General features: G+C 43.1%; 1 protein-coding gene across 1 annotated transcript in view; it reads right to left on the minus strand.

Moving 5' to 3' along the window:
• The window catches only part of NPAS2 (neuronal PAS domain protein 2), a 104,942-nt gene that overhangs the window by 5,063 nt on the left and 76,854 nt on the right, over positions 1 to 23,025 (minus strand). The window contains exons 8-18 of the mRNA XM_030946839.1: positions 20,736 to 20,854; positions 18,324 to 18,406; positions 17,313 to 17,419; positions 16,021 to 16,168; positions 15,346 to 15,427; positions 14,499 to 14,640; positions 13,669 to 13,775; positions 13,404 to 13,496; positions 7,450 to 7,596; positions 1,487 to 1,807; positions 142 to 317 (exon numbers count right to left, since the gene is read on the minus strand). Coding sequence (XP_030802699.1) covers positions 142 to 317; positions 1,487 to 1,807; positions 7,450 to 7,596; positions 13,404 to 13,496; positions 13,669 to 13,775; positions 14,499 to 14,640; positions 15,346 to 15,427; positions 16,021 to 16,168; positions 17,313 to 17,419; positions 18,324 to 18,406; positions 20,736 to 20,854 — 1,525 coding nt within the window. The remainder of the gene's footprint in view (positions 1 to 141; positions 318 to 1,486; positions 1,808 to 7,449; positions 7,597 to 13,403; positions 13,497 to 13,668; positions 13,776 to 14,498; positions 14,641 to 15,345; positions 15,428 to 16,020; positions 16,169 to 17,312; positions 17,420 to 18,323; positions 18,407 to 20,735; positions 20,855 to 23,025) is intronic.

The following is a 23,025-nucleotide window of genomic DNA, read 5'->3' on the forward strand; positions in this document are numbered from 1 at the left end:
GAGACAGCTACATTTTGGGAATCTTAATCCACCCGTGCATTCCTGCAGTCCCAAGAGCTGGAGTGCACCGCGCCCGCTGTTCCCTTCGGGCGGAGCTGGAAGCTCAGCCCTCAGCCCTCCGAGCGCGGAGCCCGCCCGTACCTGAGCTGCTGGTCGTGGCTGCAGCCGGCGGGCGCGGGGGTGCCGCCGCGGGACAGGCCGCCAGGGAGCGCCGCGGGGCCGCCGCCGCCGCCTGAGGCGAACGGTGCGGGCGGGGGGCGAGGCGGGGCGCGGCCGCCGCCCGGCGCCAGCTCCGGGCTCCGCGCTGCCTTCGGGCCCTGCAAGAGAAGCGGAGAGAGCGGGGAGACAGCCTGGCTGCGGCACCAGTGCCTGGCGGTGCCGCCAGCCGGCTCCTGCCACCGTACGCGAAACGGCTGTCATGGCCACGGCTGCCCCGGGCCCGCTTCTGTCGACGGACAAACCTAAACGACCCCTCCCAGTTAAGGCAGGAGCAAAGTTAAGCGTGAGGAGCTGCCGCCAAGGCCCATGATAGGAAGAGATCAAAGAAAATAAAGTGTTGTTTTTCCCCCCGCCCCCCCCATTTCACAGAATGACAGAACAGGTCAGGTTGGAAAGGGCCGCACTGGGACATCTGGTCAGGCCTCCCTCCTCCAGCAGGGCCATCCCAGAGCACAGGCACAGGATCGTGTCCACAGGCACCGGATCGTGTCCAGATGGTTGTTGAGCATCTCCAGCGAGGGAGACTCCACACCCTCTCGGGGCAACCTGTTCCAGTGCTCGGTCACTCATACAGTGACAAAGAAGTTCTTCCTTATATTCTGGTGGAACTTTCTGGGCATCAGTTTCTGCCTCTTGCCCTGTATTTGTTGTACACTCTCTACTTCAATTGAGTTATTATAACACAGATATGAAGGAGGTGAAATGCTACAGCTGTGGGTTCAGAAGACAGTAATGGAAATATGCTTGCCACGCAATTGGGAAGCAGAGGAGCTCAGTTTTCTGTGAAGGGAGGTACAACAGGTGAGTGGAAGAACAAACACTGGAAATGTTGAGAAACTAGCAGTATGAACAAAAAAACCAGTGCCAAACCTAATAGCTTTCACAGATCTCAGTTACTGCTCAGGCTGAACTTTATTTTGCTCTGCAGGAACCTGTTAACGTTGACAGCCTGAGGGTCTCAAAAGAATCTCAATGTATTCTGTGTGCCACCACAGCAGACAGGCTTTGTTGCGTTGGTGGTGTCTGACTGGGCTCAGGGAGCAAGTATTCTGAGAGGTCTCACTATTTCAAGTTTCCAGTGTGATCAGGTTTCTTTCAGGACCACCTGAAGACCAGTAAGTCACCGACACATTTTGCATGCCCCCAAGCTCCATTTTCAAGCTGAAACAGCTGCTCAAGTAACCCTCCTGACTGAGATCTTTAAAAAAGGCTTTAAGGTAAGGTAAATGCTGTAGGGAAACCCTTTTTATAGGCTGCCCTTTTATGGAAGAATAAGAAAGGGAAGGCAAAGGCCTTCCCAGTTACAAGACTGACAAGATTTTACTCGCTTGCTTAAGAACAGCTCAGTGTCTCCTTCCCATCTAAATGCTTCTCTGTTCAAAGAAATGGTTACCTGGCTTGATATCACACTTCCTTCTCTCAGTGACTGCTGGTTCGTTGTTTGTGAAGATGTGATTTGCCCTTGAAGTTGAGAACCGGGGACAAGCTGCTGCTGAGAAAGGGTCCCTGACCTCTGCTGTAGCTGTTGTGGGTCCAGCTGCTGAGTATTGCTAAAGCTCAGGGACACTGTTGGCTGCTGTAAGATCATCTGGAAAAGAAGAGGGGAGGATTTATTTACATAGCCCAGATGTTTTGAATAATGAATGTGACAGAAGTAAATCCAAAGGTATATTCTAAAATAAAGTTACCACATTGCTGGAATCATAACATGTTTACTGTTAGTTGGAAATCACCTATTATTCCTACATTAACAGCTCTACTGTCTCTAGTTTCTTGGTTTCTTGTTCTGCAAGTGCACCCATTACTTGTGAAATGTGTCTAGAATATGCAAGTCCTCTCTCCATGGGGCAGCACAGCCCTCTTAAGAGCAGTTCCCAGTACATTCACTGTGTTCTGGGGCATCCTGATCAAAGAGAATAGAGTAACTCCATGTCTTTTCAGTTCTTTAGTTTCTCCTTTCAACAAAATCCACCTGCTTTTCAGACAGAACTATCTTTGAATTTGTCTCTGGAAATTCGACACTTTACACCCAGCTGAGTTGTCAAATGTTTTTAATGAGGCCACAGTCAGGCCAGAGCTCTCCTGAATGGCCGTGTCCTTATCATTGACAGGATACGTAAACAGACAGTCCCTGTCATTTATCTGATTTCCCATCAGGTAACTGTCACCTGGTGTTCTTCCTAACTGTGCTGACTTGTGCAAAAGAGCTAGCAGCTCCTCTCTTAGTGTTTCTGTAAATGATGTCCTCTACTTTTGCATTTCAAGATGAAGCTTTCTTCTTTAGAAGTTACAGGACTTGGGAATTTTTGCTCTTCTAGGGGCTATTTCTTTTATTACAGCTGTAAAGAGGGAAAAGTAATTTTTTAAAACCGTGCATTATTAATGCCACAAGCTCTCTTTGCAGTATTTCAGACCTAGCCTTTCTGCCACCAAGGGCTGTGTGGAGATACACATCCCACACAGTTGACGTAACTTTTGGATCTGATTCTGATTCCACACCACTGCTACATGTATGGAACTTCATTAATTTAAGTGGAGCTACTTAAGTTTTAAATGAAATCAGAATCACAATTATTCTCTTCATTATTCATCCATCAGTCTCATGCCTAGCAGTACATCTGAGGTATGCCCAGTAATTAGTACACCTTTGTGCAGCTTATTGCTGTATTAACAATTCCCTAAACTATCATGTCCCCTTTCATTTTTCCTGGAAAAAGCCCAAAGCTTTCTCCAAAGGCCCAGCATAATGTATTGCTTTTCTCTGCAAAAGTATGGCTTGATCCATCATGGCTGTACTTATTTTTCTAGCTTTAAAAATACAGCTTATTTAAATATGATAAATTTTTAATTAATTTATGCGTGCCAAGATTTTACCCAGGAAAAAAGGTACAGACAATGCTTACATTGATCATCTGGGTGAAGGGGACAATTAAGGAAAAGCAACATCTTGTTTCAGGTGCTGTAGGCTAACCACATCTCAGAGATGTCTGATAGGAATAAATGGGTCAAGTGACAGGGTTGGGGCTGCTGCTTGCAGCAGGTCTGAATCTAGCTCTGAGTGCTTTCTTTTAAAAACACTGCTCAGTGAGTTTGGAGCCATTACATCTCAGAAAGACAGATGGTCTTGCAACTTCTGCCAAGTAAATAGGTCTTATTATGAATAAATCAAAGACAAATATAATGAAAATTCATTTTCTTGTTTATTTTCTGTACACAGAAGCTAAGTTTTGGACATGTTTAGTATATGAACTCACTTGATTAGCCCTAGCTGTGAGACAGGTCGCTACTGATATAAAATTTGATATAAAATTCAGAACAGGCAAAGCAAGTGTTGCATGTGAAAAAAGTGATGGGAAGGGAGTGTGAGCGCACTGGTACTGGACAGATCACTGCAAATTAAGACCTTTAGGACGATTAGCTTAGTGTCCTCCTTGTGTGTGGCACACAGCACTAGAGAAACACTCAGTTCACCCAATGCAAATTCAACATCTATCAAGGTGAATGTCAAGTGGGGTGTGAACTTGTGGCGGACTACTTATTTAGCAGGAACCTCCCAGTGTGCTTACTTCACTTCCAGATGAAGGCCAAGGAGTTTATCCTCCAAAGAAAGCAGAGTAACCTACTTTGCAATTACCAGAGTGTGCCACTGGGTAGGAACATGCACAGTTAATGGCTGGCAGCTAACACATCATAAATTTAGAACAAAATTTATCCTAGTAGGTCAATTTCATTTGTTCATATGTTTGTACCCTGAGAGGGCTCTGAGTGTTTCATACCTGGGGACCCTCTGTTGCCATTATAATGGCCAAAGCAGCATTGTTACCCTCTGGACATAAATGACCTGGAAAAAACAAGCTTAGAGCAGGAAGCAATGGTGGCCATGTCCCTGCAGAATTGAAAACTCAAGAGTTAACCTGACAGAGGATCGAAGCATGAAATTTCCACTTGTTCGTTAAACATAAAAGCTTAATTTGTACAAAATTAATGGTGGTTTTTAGTAATGTGCCTCTTTTGTGATAGTCTTGTCAGAATTCCCCCAAAACGCTGAAATACAGCAGCTTTAAATAACAAGAAAAACCCCTTCATAAAAAAAAAAATCTTCCCCTAAGTAGATAAATTAGCAGCCCCCTAACTGTATTGCTGCTAATGACGTGTCTCGTTGGTGATTTTGTGGACTGCAAGGTCAGTGAAGCATCTTACAAACATTTTTTAATTGGCCAGATTGTTAACATACACAGCAAAGTGGCAAGGGAGAGGAGGGACCCTCTGACACTGCTGCCCCCTCATTCCAAGATAGAAGGGCCCTACAGCTAATGGCTGAACCACACTGACAAGGCATCCTGAGGAAAACATCTCTTTGACTCTACCTGTCCTTTGGATAATCAGGGGATTATAGCTTTTGGGCTCATCATTACAGGCATCAAGACTCTTTCTTTATGTAAAATATATAAAGATGAGAAGCACAGCACTGGGAAGCTGAGATTCATGACTTCGAAGAGAGCCTGCTTTGCAAATGATGGGTGGCTGTGGATGGTCTTGATTGTAGTTCTTGCAAGCTGGTCTGGCTCAGCCTTTCTGCCTTCCTCTTGCATCTGTGAATCATTAGCTAGACTGTTCAAACTGCAGCAGACACAGCATCCTTCAGACTTCTGAGGTTACTCTTCCTGCTCTTGTCCTTCATTGTCGGGAGAAGCAGTAAAAGGGATCTAATGGGGTTTTGAACACTTTTATTCAGGGCCTGCAACCCTCCTGACAGTTTCATCTTTCTCTGCACAAGGCTCCTGCAAACAGTTTCTAATGCAGACTACTGTGCTCCACATCTGTCTGTCTGGGAAAGCATTTCTTGGTGGACTGCTGTACTCAGTTTTGAAGATCTCTGAAGGAAATGGAAATCAAGCTTAATTCTCCATGGAGCTACCTATACACTTCTATGTGGAAGGGAGTGAACTAGTGGGGATGATATGCTAATATATCAGCTAACAGGGGAAAAGCAGGGAGCACTTCCCCCTTTTCAGACAACCTTCATCACTCCCCCACGCTTACAGCTCTGTTATGCAGTGTATTAAAGACACCAGAAATGTGCTTGATAGTAGCCAGTTTGTTACAATGCATTTTAGCTTTGATAGTAGACACAGATCAATGTCTGCAGACATCCAACTCCCTGAATGATGAAATCTGTGCAGCAAAGCACGTGGTTGGATTTCTGATTTAACAGTTTACTCCTCACTGCTTGTGAGTCACAAAAGAGCTGCATGCAAAAGTGTGCAGCTTTCTTTCAAATTGCCCCTAGCCAAGTAAGACAAAAATGTCAATCTATCTATCCTTGCAACAGCACAGTAATTTCTTTGTGTGCTTTTTGTTTTTTTACGTAGAGAAAGTGGGAGAAGAAAAAGGTCCTGGCCAGGAGTCAGTGTGACCACTTGCATCTCATCACCTTGTTTGATTGCTCTGAGGAGACCAAAAAGCACACAAAATACAGAGGATGTATTCTCCATCCAGCATTGCTGGATGATCCCCATCCAGCATTCCCATTTAAGGCAAATATGCAGCCCCCTGCATTTCCAAGCTCTTGCCATTCTCCCGCCTCTCAGTACTGCATCTGTAAACTGGAAATTGGTAAGTACTGAAACAAGAGAACTTGTAATAGTCTGAAAATACTTGGTCCAACCTGGTGCAGTCTTCATGGGAGAGGGCATCACCCAGATGGTGTAAGTCAGAGCTACAAACTGGTAAGGGGGGGGGGGCAATACAGATCAACCCACCATTTATTTACCCTCTGGGTCTCTGCCTGAGCTCCCTTTGAGTGTATTTGAGAATCTGTCCCATAGTCTTTGTGCTGTTAAATGCACCCTAATGCATATAGGAGACAGCTTTCTAAAAACAAAATCTGTTTCTTGCATGTAAGAATGTGCTCTGAAATTCTATTTTTGCCTGAATGATGAAAAAAAAGAGTGTGTATGATTATTGAAGACATCACCAGGAGAGAGTAATGGTTGTCACCCAATTAAAAAGAGAGGAAGTGAGAATATGATGTCTCTTGATATTCATAATAACAATAATAGCTTTCAGACATGTGACATGATTCTGAACTGAACACCTGTTAATTGCATAGAGACTTTCTCTTCCCATTAATCAAAGTCAGCGAGAACCAATAGAAGAAACACACTGAAGCTAAACCTGGTCTCCCTGTGTGATTGTATGACACCAGGAACAGGGAGTTCTGGGTTTGGAACCCACAGCTGCTGTGTCATCTTACAGCAGGGCACATGCAGTAACTTAGGTGGCAAAGTTTCTAATTTGGCTTTGCTGATCCCTTAATTACCTAAACATACAATCCCAATTTGTTAATGTGTCAAACTGCATTTCACAGATGCTGATGATGGGTGAGAAGTGTGGAAGTTGCAAGCAAAATTCCCACTGACTTCAGTAGGTCCCATCCTGTTTGTAAAATACTCTTGAGATGTTTGTTTCCTTGACAAAGCTTGTCTACTAAAATCATCTTGTTAGTATAATACTCACCAAGTCCCCACTGCCACATTACTAGCAAGGATCATTTAACCTGGCATTTATAGTTAAATTATGAGGAACATAGCAGTGATCACCCACATTCAAAAAACTTCCATAAAACTGGATGATTTGTCCTCTTGTTGTTAAAGGAAACCTGTGATCTACTAAACTGCACTTACTATTATTTCTGAGGTTTGGTAGATGTAAGGGGTACAAAGCACATACTGTATCAGAGAATTCTACCTTTGTGTAGGAGGTGTCAAAGGTAGAAGCAGAGCAGGCTCAGTCAGCTTCACCCTAAAGGCTTAAGCCTGTTTGGTGAAGAAAAAATTCAGATACCTCCAAGGTGTGAACAAATGAACATCAGCAGAATTTCGGGGGTTTTAATGTGACAAGGAAGTCTGAACTTCAACATTCTTTCTACTACAGCTGCTCAGTCTGAAGACTTGGTAGATAAAGTAATAAAATGCTATTGTAAATGACACTAATTATTCTCCTTCTCCTAAGGCTGAGGTATTTCCTTCCTTCTCATCTTCCAGAGAGCTCTTAAACCTTTCTTGACAGAGGTTACTCAAGTGCCTATTAGAGGGCAACATCCCTCTAAAATTCAGATGAGCTACTTTCCATGTGTCCAGATATCCTCGACTCTGGAACAATTTTAATGTGCCAAGCCTATCAACAGAGAGAGGATGCTTGACTCTGTCCCTTCCAGTAGCAACACACCTGTACACTGGAGTCTTGGACCAGGCAGAGCTGCTCCTGGATCTTCTGGAGCTCCTCCTGCTGCCAGCGGATGTTGGCCTGCAGGATCCGTGTCCGCTGCTCCAGCTGGTCCTTGATGGTCTGGAACATGCTGAATTGTGCTGAGAACTGGGGGGAGGAAATAAAAAAAAAGGGGGGGGGGGGAAATCAGTCATTCTAATACAAACAGGCCTCAGTAGAACATTGTTCTGTAAGGAGTTACTGGTCTCTTGATTGTAAAGCGCAGCTAAAAAATAAAAATATCTTTGTAATATACTAACATGTAGACAGAGACATCTTGTCTATTTTCAGGGTTATGTACATATATTAAATTTCCTCAGCTAGAATGATCTGCCTGCAGTTGACCATGTTCTGTTGTAAGGACTGTTTTGGGAGTATGCTACTTTAAAATATCAAGAGCATCTTAACTGGATGGCAAATGAGTGCATTATTTTCATTAGCTTGTAGTTTGGAGCCCTTAGTGTGGCATAACAGTACAATCCAGATGTGTTTTACTAATGCTTTCTTTTTTCAGAACAGAAATAGCAGTTCTGCAGTGCTTTGTTCTGCTGATGACTTAGTAGGGCATCACACAATAGACTACAATAAACATTTTCTAGCTTTGTACAGCTGAGTAGTACTTAAATGACAAGAAATACTCATTAAGTTATTTTTATATGTGATATAAAATGAATAGCTCAACTCAGTGGAAGAAAGGCTGTTCTAAATAATAGTGAAAAATGGAGATCATTAATCAAGGTCAAGAAGCAGGTGCAACCTCCAATAGCAGCAATACTGGCACAAACTGAAATAATTCAAGAGTTGTGAAAAGGACTAACAGCAATAAATCTCTAGTATTTGGTGCTTTCAGGTATGATTCAAAGTTCACCAAAGTTAATTATTACTTTAATAGGCTTTGGAATAATTGCTTTTGATAAGCTCATATTCCAAAAGTAAAAAACAGTCTTTGAAAAAAAAGAACAAAACCCTTCAAAAAATCTTTTAAAGTTTTTATGTAATCAAGGCATCCAAGATCTTCTTGAAAACATGCAGGGCTGTGAGTGTACAGGCAAAATAAAATTGCTGTGACTTGAAAATGCTGCCCTGTCCCTATATTTGTTCCAGTGGCTCTGTGCTAGTGGGTGAGCTGATGCTCACTGCTGGAACCTTCCTGCTCCACGGTGCACTGGCTTACATTGTTTCTGGCTTTTTAGCAGGAAAAAAAAACCAAGACAGGAATTAAGGAGTGCTCTGGTCGTAACAGCACTATATACTTCCTTAGATGAAATTTCTGGCTACTTTTTGGCTACTTAGAGAAGGCTAAATGTGACAGAACAGATTTGTATCAGCTAACTAGTACACCTTAAATCAGTTAAGTATGTGAAAGTACCTTTACCTTCCCTCGAGCAAAGCTGACATCTCCAAGTAAATGGCCTTTGGCAGAGGAAAAGCGAGAACTTCAGAAGGTTTATTTCCATTTATCAGGCAGAGGGTGGCTTTCCCACATAGCCTGAGAGGTCACTGCACAGAGTGATGGCCAGGTGGGGGTCAGTCTCACAGCCAGCCCTGCTTAGGGGCAAGGAGGTCTGCTAAGGTGGCACCTGCATTGCTGGTGACAGAGCCCCCTTTGCTGCCAGAGGCATCTGTGAGCACTCGCCACTTGCACTGTCTGCCCAAGGAGGGGATGGGAGCCCTCGGCCCAGCTGTGACTCATGGTGCTCGTGCCTGCAAACAGCAGTGCTATCATCTGCAACCCACTCCTCCCCAGAGCAGAAACATGGTGTCAGACCTCCCAAAGGGAAGTTTGTGTTACTTGGAATTGGTATTACAGAAGCCAGAGCAGGGTCTCCTTCTTTCTCTCTTGTCCATGTATAAAGAATTAACCTGAGGAATGGTTGAGCAGAGACCTCAGATGTTTGGGAATAAGAACAAATGACTCAAAGGGGAATCCACTGCTGCTTGTTGCAGCCCAGTCTTTTGGTTCTGAAGAGTCCCAGGTATCCTGGTTTTAGGAGTGAAATGATGCTGTGAACAACACATCATAGACAAGATGCAGCTAATTCCTACTTTAACCTGGCCTGTACAGAAGGATCTTTTTAAAAGACAAGTCTCGTAATCTGATTATCTCAATATGAACTCTTTTAGTGAGGACTGCTTTTAAGTTTTTAAAAGGATCCTTATTAGAAAAGGAATTAAAAACAGTTTTAGCAAAGAGCTTCATTTTAAGTGCCTGTCTTGGTGATGGCAGACTTTTGATTAATATGTAAATTCCTTGATGACCCTTTGAGAAAGGAACCTGATTTTCTTCAATTGATCAATATAAGGAATTTTAAATGAGGTAATTTCACAATCACTTTATACTTCAAAAAGAAACAAAATCCATTTTCAGGCCTTAGTTTTAAATTTGAATTTGCTTTGTAAAGTTGCATACAAGAATGTATTGCTGTTGATTTTAAATTATTATTCCTTAGGTTTTTTTGTGTGCAGGTTCTTATATTTAGCATATTCATCTTATATTGTCTTTTTGTTCTCTCTTTCACATGCTTTTTGTATTAATATACTCAACATCAACAATTAGCTGGTATACTGGAGTGAAAGCTGTTATGGACGAAGACAAGGAACTTTCTCTTTTGCTTTTTTCCTTTTCCCCCCTCTAACCCCCAAATTGTTGATAACTTTAACTACGACCCCTGTGCTTACAGAGCTTCTATTGTTTTTGTACAATGAGACACTAACAGCAATTGACCTGCTCCAGAGAGTATTTATCTCAAGATCATTAACTGCTCTACTAATTAAGGGAGAACTCTCTAATTGTATAATAAATTAAAAGACCTTAACTCAAAACATTCCATAGAAAACTGCCCAGCTTTAACTCTGCCATTGGCATCAGATGAAGTTGCTCTTCATCTCACTTAGGTCTTTACAGATGTCCACAGAATTCTTAGATAAGTGCATGTAATATACGGAAAAATGTCATCTTCCTAGATACAGTCAAACATGGGAGACTAAACCCGTGAGGTCTCTATAGTTGCACCAGTTTAATCAAGGTTTGCTAATGCAGGCAAAAAAAACCCCAAACAACAACCCAAAACAAATAAGCAAAACCCACAGCAGTAATTTGAGTCTGATTTCTTAAAAAAAGAGTAAAATAAAGTGACACATTTGGGATCATGCCAGCTTATGTTGTGGTAGGGAGGGGCTCGATGCACTAGTGCTGGTTATGGTCCAGGGACTGGCACTTCCATGCTGTGATTCCTCTCCTCCACCACGCCCAAGGAGAGGTGTTTTTCTCCACTGAGTGGTACCCCACGGTGCCAGGGTTACTCCCTCTCTCTAGGTGCTGGGGGACTGCAGCCAGGGACGGGGACCTATGGCCCCTGTGTCTGTCAGGATGGCTCCTCATTTCTAATGTGATGAACAAAAAGATGGATGTCCCAAGACAATCTGTTCCTATAAGTGTCATGACAATAGGTAGCTGGCTAAAGAAAAGAGACCCCATTTGTTTTATAGCTGAGTTTCCTTTAAAACTTTCTTTTCTGCCTATCTTCCAACTTTCTTTAAATTCTTCTGGCCCAAGAGATGAGCTATGTTTCTTGCTGGAGACATTCAACAGAGTTGAGAGAGTGTCAAAAATACCAGATTGCTGTAACTTCATGAAAGCTTTAGCTGAGCAAAGGAGAGAAGGATCCACTCATCCCTTGCTCCTGTGGGAAAGGTTGGCTCCATGCACCAGTCCTGCAAGGCACAGCCCCTGGGAAACTGGATTTCATTAGTTTTGCAGCTCACCAAACAACTTGTTCTTTCTTCCCTCATCTGAATAACACCTGCTCAATCCCAAACGGATTATTAGTGTTAATTATTATTCAGTCATCAGCATCCGCTGTGTTGCAGGGGATTTTAATTTATGACAATGAGGAAGGCAAACAAACAAATATTCTAATTGGGAGCACTTGGTTTAAAGTAAACCATTTACATTCAGGTGACATCTAGGGTGACACTGTGCTGTCTGTTCATTCACACAAGCAAGGCACAAGCTAAAAATCACATTTCAGTGGAGACAATCATCACAGCCTTTGCTGGAAATAAAACTACTCAAAGTTCAAGCAGATGGTGCCCGAGGCAGCAGCTAGCTGCTCACTGCAGACACAGTTGTGGCCACTTAAAATGTTTTCCCTGCTGCTGCCACTCTGTAGCCAAATGTTAGCCACAAGGATACCCAGGGCCTTCCAGCTCCTGCCATCAGTCACCTTCAGCTAAGGACAAGTGGCAGAAAGGCAGCAGGGACAAACCGGTGCAGCTCCTCCTTGCAACCTGGCAGCAGGACACCTGGCCACACTATTTCTACAAGCAATGGGCTTATGTTTTGCCACTAAACTGCTGGAAAATGGTCAGCTAGGAAGTCAGGAAATCGTTCCTGGTGGGATGCACATGCACCTGGTTTTGTCCCTCACTCATCTAGTGCTGCAGGCACCTTTGTCTTTTGAATAATTAATTATATTGCTGTAGGCTGACCTGTTAATTTTTTTAAAGTGGGACATACAGTGTAGTATCATAATATTCATAACGGTTTATGAAAATCACACGTGTGTGGAGACTTGGTACTCTCTACAGGAGTTTTGCTATGGAGTGTGAACATCAGCAGCCTGGGCTGCAATGTCCTGGTGTTATTTCCCTGCTCCATGTCAACTTTCATCCTGAGCTTCGCCAGGAGCACTGCTGTGACTGCTGCCAGAGGGCTGCCTGTGTAGACAGACTTGAGTCAGCCCTCTTCCTTTCACCAAGATTTAGGTGGCCCAAAGAGGCTTAATCAGTGACTGGATGGCACTCTAATTTGTCAGGAAAAAAATGGAGCTGGTGTGCCAGAAAGAGCCTTTTACTGGGAAGGGACAAGGCAGCAGGGGTCCTGGTAAACAACTGGAAAGCTTCTCTTCACAAAGAGCTTTGATGGAAAAGAAAGGGAGGTAGAAAAAGTCAAACAAAACACACAGAGACTTATAATACATAAACTAATTGATGTTTGAAAATGCATTAATGAATAACAGGGAGAAGTATCTGTAAAAGAAAATGAATGTTCAGAGCAGATAATTGATATGCTGTTTATTCGCCGCATGCTAGCTTGGAGTCATTAAGAGAATATTAAACATGGAAGATAAATGAGAATTTGTTATTTTAAAGCCAGGATCCTCAGGACTTTATATGCTTTATGTGCTACAGAAATAAACTCTGGGGTCTTGTGAGTGAGTATCAATGGTAGAAGCAGTCTAGGTCCAGCAATACTCTGTCATTCCTAAAATCAGAGGATGATGGGGTGTATCATCACAGCAGAACACAGGAAAAAAACAATGTGCTGGGAACATGGTACTCAAATCTGCTTCTTCAAAATCCACTGCAAATGTAACCCTGAGGTGATGTTTTGGGCTATCACCCACTTTTTTTAATAGATTGGAGGAATCTGAAATTTGTCTTCAGTGGCATTCTCACCATTACTGGCACACTCACAAAATGGGTGTGTTGCATTTGCATGACCTTTACTGCTGGTTAGTTCTGCATCAGCACAGCCAAACAGGTGTTTTTAGCAGGACTGGGCGTCTCTGTTAGTTTTTGGTTTTAATTCTCATTGTGAATTTGATCTTGAAGGGATCTGGTTCTGTAAAAGCAAAGTTGAAAAGTCTTTTTCCATCTGTTTTTTGTCCTCTCGTGAAACAGATGTGTGCACACCTGAACCTACACGCACCTGGGCTTCTGAACACCTGCATGCAGTTATATGTTTAAACATACAAGTGTACAATTCAGATTACTTTCCCACAATAATTTAAGTGTTTGAGAGTTTGGATTTGGGGATTTTAGTTACTAGAGAGGTAACTTAAAAGCCCCAAAATGAGAAAGTATCAGGAGATAAGCAAGTGACCTATTCCACTTCCAAATCCCCAACTAACCTGTGCCAGAGGTGCAGGCTGATTTTGCAGAGTTGCTTGAGGCAGCAACTGCTGTGGGAGAAGCTCACATGGAAGCTGAGAAGGCAAAGAAACCTAGGTTAAAAACAAAACAAACCAAAACTTTATTTAGAAGTTTGGCTTCTTTAAATTTTAGGTTTCTTCTAATGCCATGGCTTCTGTGTAAGTTGTTCTTAATTGCTAAGCTGCGTATGTGGCACATGCTGTTACACCCTCTGCCTGTTTCCATGATCCCTTGTAAAGTTACCTGAAGAGCAGTAGGCTGGCTGAGTCTATGCACAGATAAATCCTGCTGTGCGCTCGGTGCTCTTGGCAAGGGAGTGTTGGACTCTGTAATCAGCTTTGTTGGTGTAGCTGCAAGAAAAGCACCAGTGAGATCTTACATGCTGGAAATCAGCCCTGTTTGAAGTGGGTAATACAACAAGACCTGTGTAGAAATTGTAATGGCCTGGCCAAATTCTAGTGAGAGTCGGGGCTGTTCTTGTTGACTTCAATGGCAGTAAAATTAAACTGATAAGGAGGGTCTGGGCAAAGATAAAAGTAAATGAGACAGATTATGATTCTATGCTCCAATGAGCAGTGCAAAAGGACCCATGAACTGTTCTAAACCAGCTGGAACTCCCTTTATATGGGCTGAATAACTGTAAATTTAGGTTAGCTCATCGGCTTTTTTTCCAAACCAGGAAGCAGAATGAGTATACCCAAGTCAACCCCAGAGCATCCTAAATCTTGTCCAGAGGAGAGTCACTCACAGGCTGTTACTACTTGTGTAAGTCTAGAGAAGTCTCATATTGCTCACAGAGGTGCCCTCAAATCTAAAGATAAAATCCTAATTTTTGTAACAGATTGAAACAGCACATTTCATGCCTAATCCCAGTGTTTATCTTCCAGCATTTAGGTGGTTGTGCTAGAACCTTCCCTCCTGTACATTACCATTTCAGCTTTTGCACTTCTTTTTCAGTGCATATCATCAATACCTCATAATTTATCGTTAAATTAGCAGCTGTGATATATAAGCACACATTCTTTAACTTGGCTAAATTAAAAATAATTCCATAACTCAGGAATGCCACTCACATGCTGGGTCTGACTTGGGTGTGTGGGAAGATTTTGGCGAGCTCCTGGATGATACCGAGGGTGTCCGACTAGCGCTGAGGATTGAGGCACCAATATCAAGTGCATTAAAGTGCTGTTCAGGATCCAAGCTGGCACCACTCTCCTAAAGCAAACCAGAAAAGGAGAACAGCTACCGCATCTGTCAGAGGTAAAGCATTTTGATATTTAGTAATGGTTGCACTCCAGTTCTTTGGCAGACCTAAAATGACTTGAGCAGAACTAATCTCAGGTGGACCAGCAGAAGACCTGGATGAAGGTGTCAATGCCCCTTCCAAACAGCATCAAACTAATGCATTTTACAAACAACTATCACTGAGCTAGAAATAAATAGGAGGCTACTGCCATAGTCACTTTGTGCCTTCAGATGTTTTTCTGAATCTTTCTTTTGCGTTCAGTTGGATGTGACAGCAACTGCAACCTCTGTGAGACACTTGGCCGTGCACTGTGGACCAGCTTTGCTGTCTTTCCTCAAGAGATCACTGAGATCTAGCCAAGAGGGCTGATTGCCAGAACTTGTCCAATTGAATCTTTAAGCTGTAAGTACCTTGCCAAGGAAAAGTGAGATATCTTACACTGCCCCTGCCCCTGCCCATGTTCCACTTCATTTGTGGTTGTTACTGATCTCCAGGTTTATTCCTTCATAAAATCACCTGATTTATGTCCAAATAATTCAAATGATCAATGAGTTCTGAAGTTAAGAGAATCCACCAACATTGGAGAAAGACAATGCTGGAGTCTTCGGTGATGTTAACATAGAACAAGTTGTGATTGCTATGTAAGTTCATGAAAAAAGCTTTTCTCATTGTACCTTTAGTGCTGAGGACACCACCTCTGAGGACACTTCTTCCAAGCCCATATCCTGTCTCCTCTCCACCCGAACATCTGCATAACTGAATGGAAAACATAATTCTATGTATCAACATGGAACTGCTATATTTCTTAAAATGTGCTTTAAGAGAGTGGAGGAATAAATTACTGTATATTTTACAGGTTAAATGAACAGCTGAAAAGTGACTTAAATGCTACTGAATAACATTTGAGAGTGTTTTAATTTTCAGGTTTTGCTCTGTTCCTATCTTCTTGAATTTAAGATGCATATTAAAGAACCTATATAAAAAGGTCAAGTTCACATCCTACAACCACTTTATGACTTCACTGGAAAGCTTCTATACATCTCTTTAAAAACAATGTAAGGATTAGAGAATGTGAATATTTAAGGATCTGTCTATTCTCTAATTTTGCACAAAATGAAAAAATGCCATAGTTTATCTGCCCCTAAACTAAAACCAAAAAGTAAGCTTAACATAAACTAAGGTTCAGTCTGATAATTTTTCTATAATTACCCTATTTCCTTCAGAAAGTTCAGGTTTAAATTTTGTTATGTAGGCTATATTAAATTTTTAAAAGACCATTCTGGCAGATATGAGGATGCTCCTATCTTCCTGTCCTTTATGTCCCGGCTGGTTGATACGATTTTCCCTACCTTACCACCATGTGAGTGCACACAATGAACTCTGGCTTGGAGTTCCACTGGTGGTAGGTGATGTAGTAATGGGTCTGGAGCCAGATCCACTGCTGTCCTTTGGTCAGAAACCGATAGCAGCACGACTTCCCCTTGCCGAACTGCATCACTGCCAGCAGAAAATACACACAGCTTGTAGCACAATTTCCCACGTAAAAATGACATGAAATGTGAAAAAAAAGTGACAAAAATATCTGTCATAGGTAGACAGGAGTATAAGCACCAATTCTGAGTAAGCACTCCTCTCAGCCTTCTGACAGAACAAAAATCATAATGATCAGTAGGTATCTTCTTCTGACACTTTGGATAGTACATTCCTACACAGCACAATTAACCTTAAGTTTGGACACTAATGAATTAGTGTCCTCTACAATTTAAACATAGATCTTACCCAGCTGATCACATACTGCTTAATTAGACACCTGGGATTATTTTCTAAGAGTGATCATCTTAAGTTCTAGAGCAGAAAAGTACAGGATAAAAATGCTTGAAAAGATGAGTATTGTGTGCAGATGGATTTAGAATGAAGTAAGCATATGAGATAACACTGTGCAAAGACAAAATTTGAAAGAAAATTCCCAGACTGACAAGAATTCAAACTACAGTAAACCAGGGTGTACTGAAGGTTTTGAAGATTCAATAACCAAATTAATCTCTTCTCTTTTCCCCCTGGTGATTTCAAGGGGTTCCCAAACATCCACATATTTAGCTTTTCTATATTTCAATGTCAACATATAAAAACTAATGTTGACAGGATACTTTCAAGACAGGCAGAGGTGGTAATCTGAGATGTTAAAGCCAGTTCTGTAAGCAAATATTTGAAAAGCATTGCCTTATTTTCTTTACTTAGTGAAAGAGTTTTTCAATTAAATCCTAGTAGACCGTATTTAAATAATCACAGCTAATCCCAAATACACAGTGAACAACATTAGGGGAAATAATCCACAAGAATTGCTTGAACTATTTCTGCATATTCTTTACTAATAGAACAGGGGTCAAATCTGACATATTTTATCCATTCAGTGAGTCTCACAGGCTACTTTTGGGGATTTAGAAGGGAAAATTGTATTTTTCAGAGCTTGGTAAGTCTGTCCCAGATGCCAATCAGCTGCAGCACCCACAGTCTGCTACAGCTCTGCTAAGATATACAGGCTGAGGCAGAGTCAAACCTCCCCTTCCAAACAACTTTTCACTGAAAAGAGGAGTCCCAGTGTCCAGTGACTTCCCAGGAAGCCGGGCCATGTGATACTTACAGTGTTCATGGCACCTTGCTAGCAGCTCTAGGTCGTCTATGTGGTAATAGTCGTAGCCAGAAGTACCCAGCACTTCAAAAGGGAGGTATCCGATAATCGGCGGTGCTCTGTGGTTGGGCACAACAGGGTCCATGAAACACAGAACCAGCAGTTCTGCATGTTGATGCAGAGATGCAAACAGCCCAAATCTACTTTCACTTATCACTGTATAGTTGTTCACCTCAGGGGGCTGGATCCTCATTTTCCCCCACCTTGAGCTTGGGATTCCCAGGCGGGAGCAGCAATACCAGCAGGCACCATCCCTGGACAAGACTATGACAACACCCCTCCTCCAGGGAAAATGTGATTGTGGAAAGAAGTGCAGCTTCTCAGGGACCTTTATACAGGAATCTGCTGTGAGGGAGTCCTTCCTTGGCTGCTGCTTGGTCAGGGGCCTCTGTGATGGCTCTTGCAGCCTTATACAGGGAAAAACGTGTGAGGAGGTGTTTGGAAGCCATCATCTGCTGGGACTGGGGGATAAGAGAGGAAATCATCTGTGCTGCTTTCCTCTGGGTGCCTGGAGAGCTCATCTGTGGCATGCTGAGGCACTTGCTTTGTACCTTTGCCAGCACAGATGCCTCAGGCCAGCATAGACTTTTCCTCCATAACTCAGTGGGAATTGCACACACGCAATCAATGACTGGATTTGGAAGGAAGGATTTCTGCAGCTGTATAATAATTAGCTCATTTTGCCATGTGACAGGCTTTGGTCTGTTGATAATTTTAAAGGAAGGAAGAACAAGCTAATCACAAATTCAGCTGAAGAAATAGAGTACTTTTGTTTCAAAAGCCCATTTAAAAAAAAAAGTAAAAGTAAAATAGTAAACATCAGCTTTTGTAGGAATTTCGTTGGCAGCCCTCCTGTTCATGAGATTTTGATGTGAAATGGAACACTACTTGAGAGAACTGTACTTGTGAAACAGTAGTAGAAAAGCACCAAACACAACCAGTAGGGCTTTTCTTGTCACCAACCTGTGATCCAGGAATAAAAATTTCCACTCCAGACTGTGTCTTGATGTGAATTCCTCTAGAGGTTCTTCTACGATGCACATCTCCTGTCCAGTGGAGAAAACTGACTTACTCAGAGTTGGAGCTTCACCCCTCTGCTTCATCTAGCTTTTGTTAGCTATAAATACATGGTGCATAAGAGGAGAAAACAGAGGATTCACCCATTTTCTGGCCATTCCAGAGAGCAAACTATTGTATCTATCAATGCCAACATTTTTTACAGGAGACAGGGAGAAGAAGTTGTAATGCACACGTACTTAAGAGCTGAGACTGTGCCTCAGGGTGTCAAAAGTTTTTTGGCTTTGAAGTAGTGCCTGGGGTGTGATGGCCATGGGCTTTCCCAGCATCCAGCCTGTGCCTGATCCCACCAGGGCTTGCCACATCTTGCTTCACTCCCTCTGTGTTACTAAAGATACCCACCACCCTTGGTCCTTTTGGATGTCTGCCCACCAAGCTCTCTGAGAAAGGGGGACACTTTCCTTCTTCCTCAGTAGCTGCAGAGGAGCAAATGCCTTTTCAGGCAGCCAGCCTGCAGGGGATCTGTCCAGTGGGTTAAGGGGTCAGTGCTGCCTTGCACTTCACTGCCACAGCAGACAAGCTGGCCCTCAAGATTCACAGCAGCCCTCAGTGCTCATGAGCATGGTAATTAATAAGTGAGTTATGCAAGGCAGGGCACAGGGCTGTCTGTGAGGCAGGACAGCCTTGACCCAGAGAGATGAGGATCAGGAGGGGTCACTTGCTGGGTGGAGGTGGGAAGCAGAGGGAAGGCTGGCTGCACGGCCCATGGCCACCTCGCTGTCCACTCCAAGCTCTCCTCTGCCAACCTCTCCTCTCCCACTGGATGCTTTGCAGGGGCAACTGCAGCTCCATGAGCTGCCTAGAGTCAGCGTGGAGGCTCCTGGCCTGGGACTTCCCAGGATCAGCATTCTGGATTTGTGGCATCCAGGGTTCCTATGTCCTTTGTGTCTCTCCTGAAGGAGAGTCTCCATCCTCACTGGTAAGGACAGCCTGCCCACTGACCTCCAGTGCTGCTATTCCCCTGCTCCCTGATGCCACACCCCCCCATGCTGTGGGCCCAGTGACAGCTTCTCATCATTTCCATTAGTGCTTCTCTCTCTGCTGTCCCTCAGGCAGAGGAGACCACTGATGTTTTAAACCCTGTTGGAACCAGAGAACAAGCTGAGGTGTGCTGCAATCAAGCAGTTCTTTGATACATATCAATGCTGACAAAGTTCTTTGAAGTCACTAGCTGTGCAGAGGCAATAGGCTTCACAAACACCTTAAATTCCCCTCTTCCCCTCTCTCCAGTTTAGGCCAAAATCCATGCTGATGCCAAGATCACATACTGAAGTTCAAGGTGCAAACACTGCTGTGTGCAACCAAACTGCTGAATCCTGTCTTCCTTAGCTGATCAGATAAACATTTTACATTCATTTTACAGTAGAAAGCCAAGAGTGGGAGTTAGGTGAGTCACCCAGGTGAACTGAAGTGTGTTCAGGACTTTGTGGCAGTTAAAACCTCAGGGCTGTTCAGCAGCTGCTTCCTCCCTAGCACTGGGCAGCTCATTGCCACAAGTGGCCCATTTTGTTTCCCTATTTGAGATGCTAGCTACTCAAAGACAAGGAATTTGAACCTTTAACTCCAGCCCTTCTGCTAATATGATTATTATAGTCAAGATTCATGGGAAGTGTCCTCACTTCCCTGGAAGGGACTTTACTTCCCTGCAGGGTCAGGAATCAGTCTAGAATGCCCTGCCAGTTCCAGAGCAGTAATGGAACTAGGCCAAGAGAGTTTTCATATTGGTCACATCTCAATTACATAAAAAAACCCTCTTAAACTCTGGGCACAGGACACTTGATGCAGAAGTTCACCTTTGTCAATCAGGGAACAGCAGTGTTAGGCACAAGCTTGGTTTGTCTATCCTTATAACCACAAGCAGCTATCTTACTTCCAATATTTGTGGGAAGGGAAACAAGCAGTAGTCCACCAAACACACTGAGAAGCACAAATAGAATTGTTGGTGGTCATCTGTATCACAAAATCACAGGATCACAGAATTAGCTAGGCTGGAAAAGACCCTTGAGACCTTTGTATATTGTCCCATTGCAGGAACAGCAGCATTGAGGAACCAAATTTCAAAGTGACTTTGCAATTCCCATTGCAAGGAGGGTTTCTGTATCCTGTGCAACACGGGCAGAAGTGACACTGCTTCCAGAGATCCTGGCTTGCACTGATAATCCTCTTCACTGGCTTTTTATGCATGAAATGTGATACCTGTAATCTATTCAATTAGCAAAACTAAGAACCTTCTGTGTTGCCCCATCTGAAAGAGTTTAGTGAAGTTCTGGAATGCACAGCACCAGGATGAGCACTTACCTTTAAAAACTGAGGTGTTGCCAAACGAACGGTTGCAACAAAGCAGATCTGCTTTCCTGGGGGTGTTCTGTAAGCCCTTGGGACAGCCTCATCAAAGCCATTGCAAGTGGAATTAGGCACTAGTTAGGGAAAAAAATGGGACTTGGAGTCATGCCTCATATAAGATTCCCTCTCCCTGAATATTTTGCACACTCCAAGTGTACTAATACTATTTTTATTCAGAGAAGTGCTCTAAAAGCTTTTAAAGCTGATATGCATATATTTAAATCCAAGTCAGTCATGTTAGGCAGAAAGGCATCAGAGCTTAACTTCAAATATGAATTTTACAGGTTAATCCTGATAAAAATAAGGCCAAACCTTATTACAGAGCATAAACCAGTTTTCTGGAAAGAAACCCCATGCATCCAATTGCTCTTTTTCACCACTCACAAGGAAAAAAAACCCATGCTGTAGCATGCCTAGTGCTGTAACTTCCATGATGCAGTGAAAAAAAGTGTTGGCAAAGGAGGAAGCTGAAGAGAGTTCGTCAAGTCATCAGTGGCAGAACACTGGGGCCCACAGCCAGGGAGGTTTCATCAAACTAGCAGGAGGATGCTTGTGATTCTTGGCTGCTGAAGAATGCCTTCCCCTTCTGCATGGAAAGTATGTTCCCAGTATGCTCAAGCTCTCCTTGTTTTAAAGAAGGGACCCCATGTATGGCACTGGCCTCCAGAGATGGGCGCATCTGATGAGTCTGCAGAGGGCCTGCTGTGTCTTCCAACACTGGGCAGAGGGGAAAACTGGATGTGATGTGGCTACACATTTTGTATATGCTTTTCACTTGTGTCTTTCATGATTGCATGGCTTCAGCTGCTTTGAGAGCCCACTAGCACCTCCTGCCACAGAGATGCATTGCCAAAAGGACGTGTTGCTGAAAACCAGCCCACAGTCCTGTGTTAGAACGACATAATGCAAATTATTCCTCCAATTTCAAGTTTAGAGATGGTAATCCCACTCTCACAGCTATGAAAGAAAACGGTGTTCCAGGCTGCAGTGGGAACTGGGCTGGATTCTTGCCCTGCCTAGCTGACTTTCTCCCATAAGGGTAGAGAAGGCCCTAGCTAGCCGCCAGAGTTCACCAATGTGAGCTAATAACACGATAAAAGGGATTAAAACTAATATGAAACTCTCTTCCCTTACTATTAGGCCCCTACATCCACCTTCATGAAGTTTCAGACAGCTTGGCTCTTCTGCACAGGACAAAGTATTACTGTGAAATTGAAGAGCTTTGTATCTATATGGGGAGAAGATAACAAGCCATTTTTATCCTGGGGTGCTTCTGCACTGGGATTTCATTCACTACCACAAATTGCAGAGATGGAAGAAGTCTCAAGTGATCACATGTGCTTTTGGAACCCAGTTCAACCTATTAAAAGCCTTAGAATATTGATGCATTACTGGTAACAAGGATAACAGGGTATGAGACAGAAAAGAAAGTATTCTGAGTGCAATTCACATCTGTGATTAAATGGTTTAGGCCGCTGCGTGTACAAGGTATATTACCCCAAAAAAGAAGAGAAAAATTCTGTATCTGAGAAGACAGCACAGACATGAACATCCCCAGAGATCAAGTCCTCTCTCATAGTTGAGACTGGAGGGCATGGCTAACTGGATATAGAGAGAAAAACTATGGGCAAAATTCTCCTCCTTTCACCAGCAGAGCACACGTGCTCTCGGGACTCCCTAGGAATATGTGTTCCCATTCTGATCCCGGGGTTATGTGTATATATGTGGGCTTCTATGTGATTATTAACACAAAAAGTTGAAAAAAAGAAGAGTTAAGTTCTACAGGACACATGAGTAGCCTAAATAAAGAGTTATTGATCCATCTCTGATATTAGTATTCTGTTGATTTCTGTAGTTGGTCCTGTTTAGAAATTAATGGGAATGCTATAAACCTGCATTACGGGCACTGTGAAAAGTTACTTCTGAGCTTGCTATGTAGTATGTTGAGACATTTGAAGTCAGTGGGGTTGTCTCCCTCTGTAATAGCCAAGTTCAGGAGCAAATTCTTGCAGTCTGGGGTCTAAGATATGAAAACAAGATATGCACATTAGGCCTCTGAAATACAGGTATGATAAGTTACCCTAGTTAGCGAACCATGGGCTTGCAAATGACACCAGTTGTAGAAGGAAGCGGAGACTGAGTCACACCAAAGAGAGCAGATGGCTTTTTTATGTCAGCTGTTGGATGTAAACAGCCACGAGCCTGAGACATATTCCCAGAAGGCAGAAGAATACATCCCTGAATG

This window comes from Camarhynchus parvulus, chromosome 1, assembly GCF_901933205.1.
Source record: "Camarhynchus parvulus chromosome 1, STF_HiC, whole genome shotgun sequence".
NCBI lineage: Eukaryota > Metazoa > Chordata > Aves > Passeriformes > Thraupidae > Camarhynchus > Camarhynchus parvulus.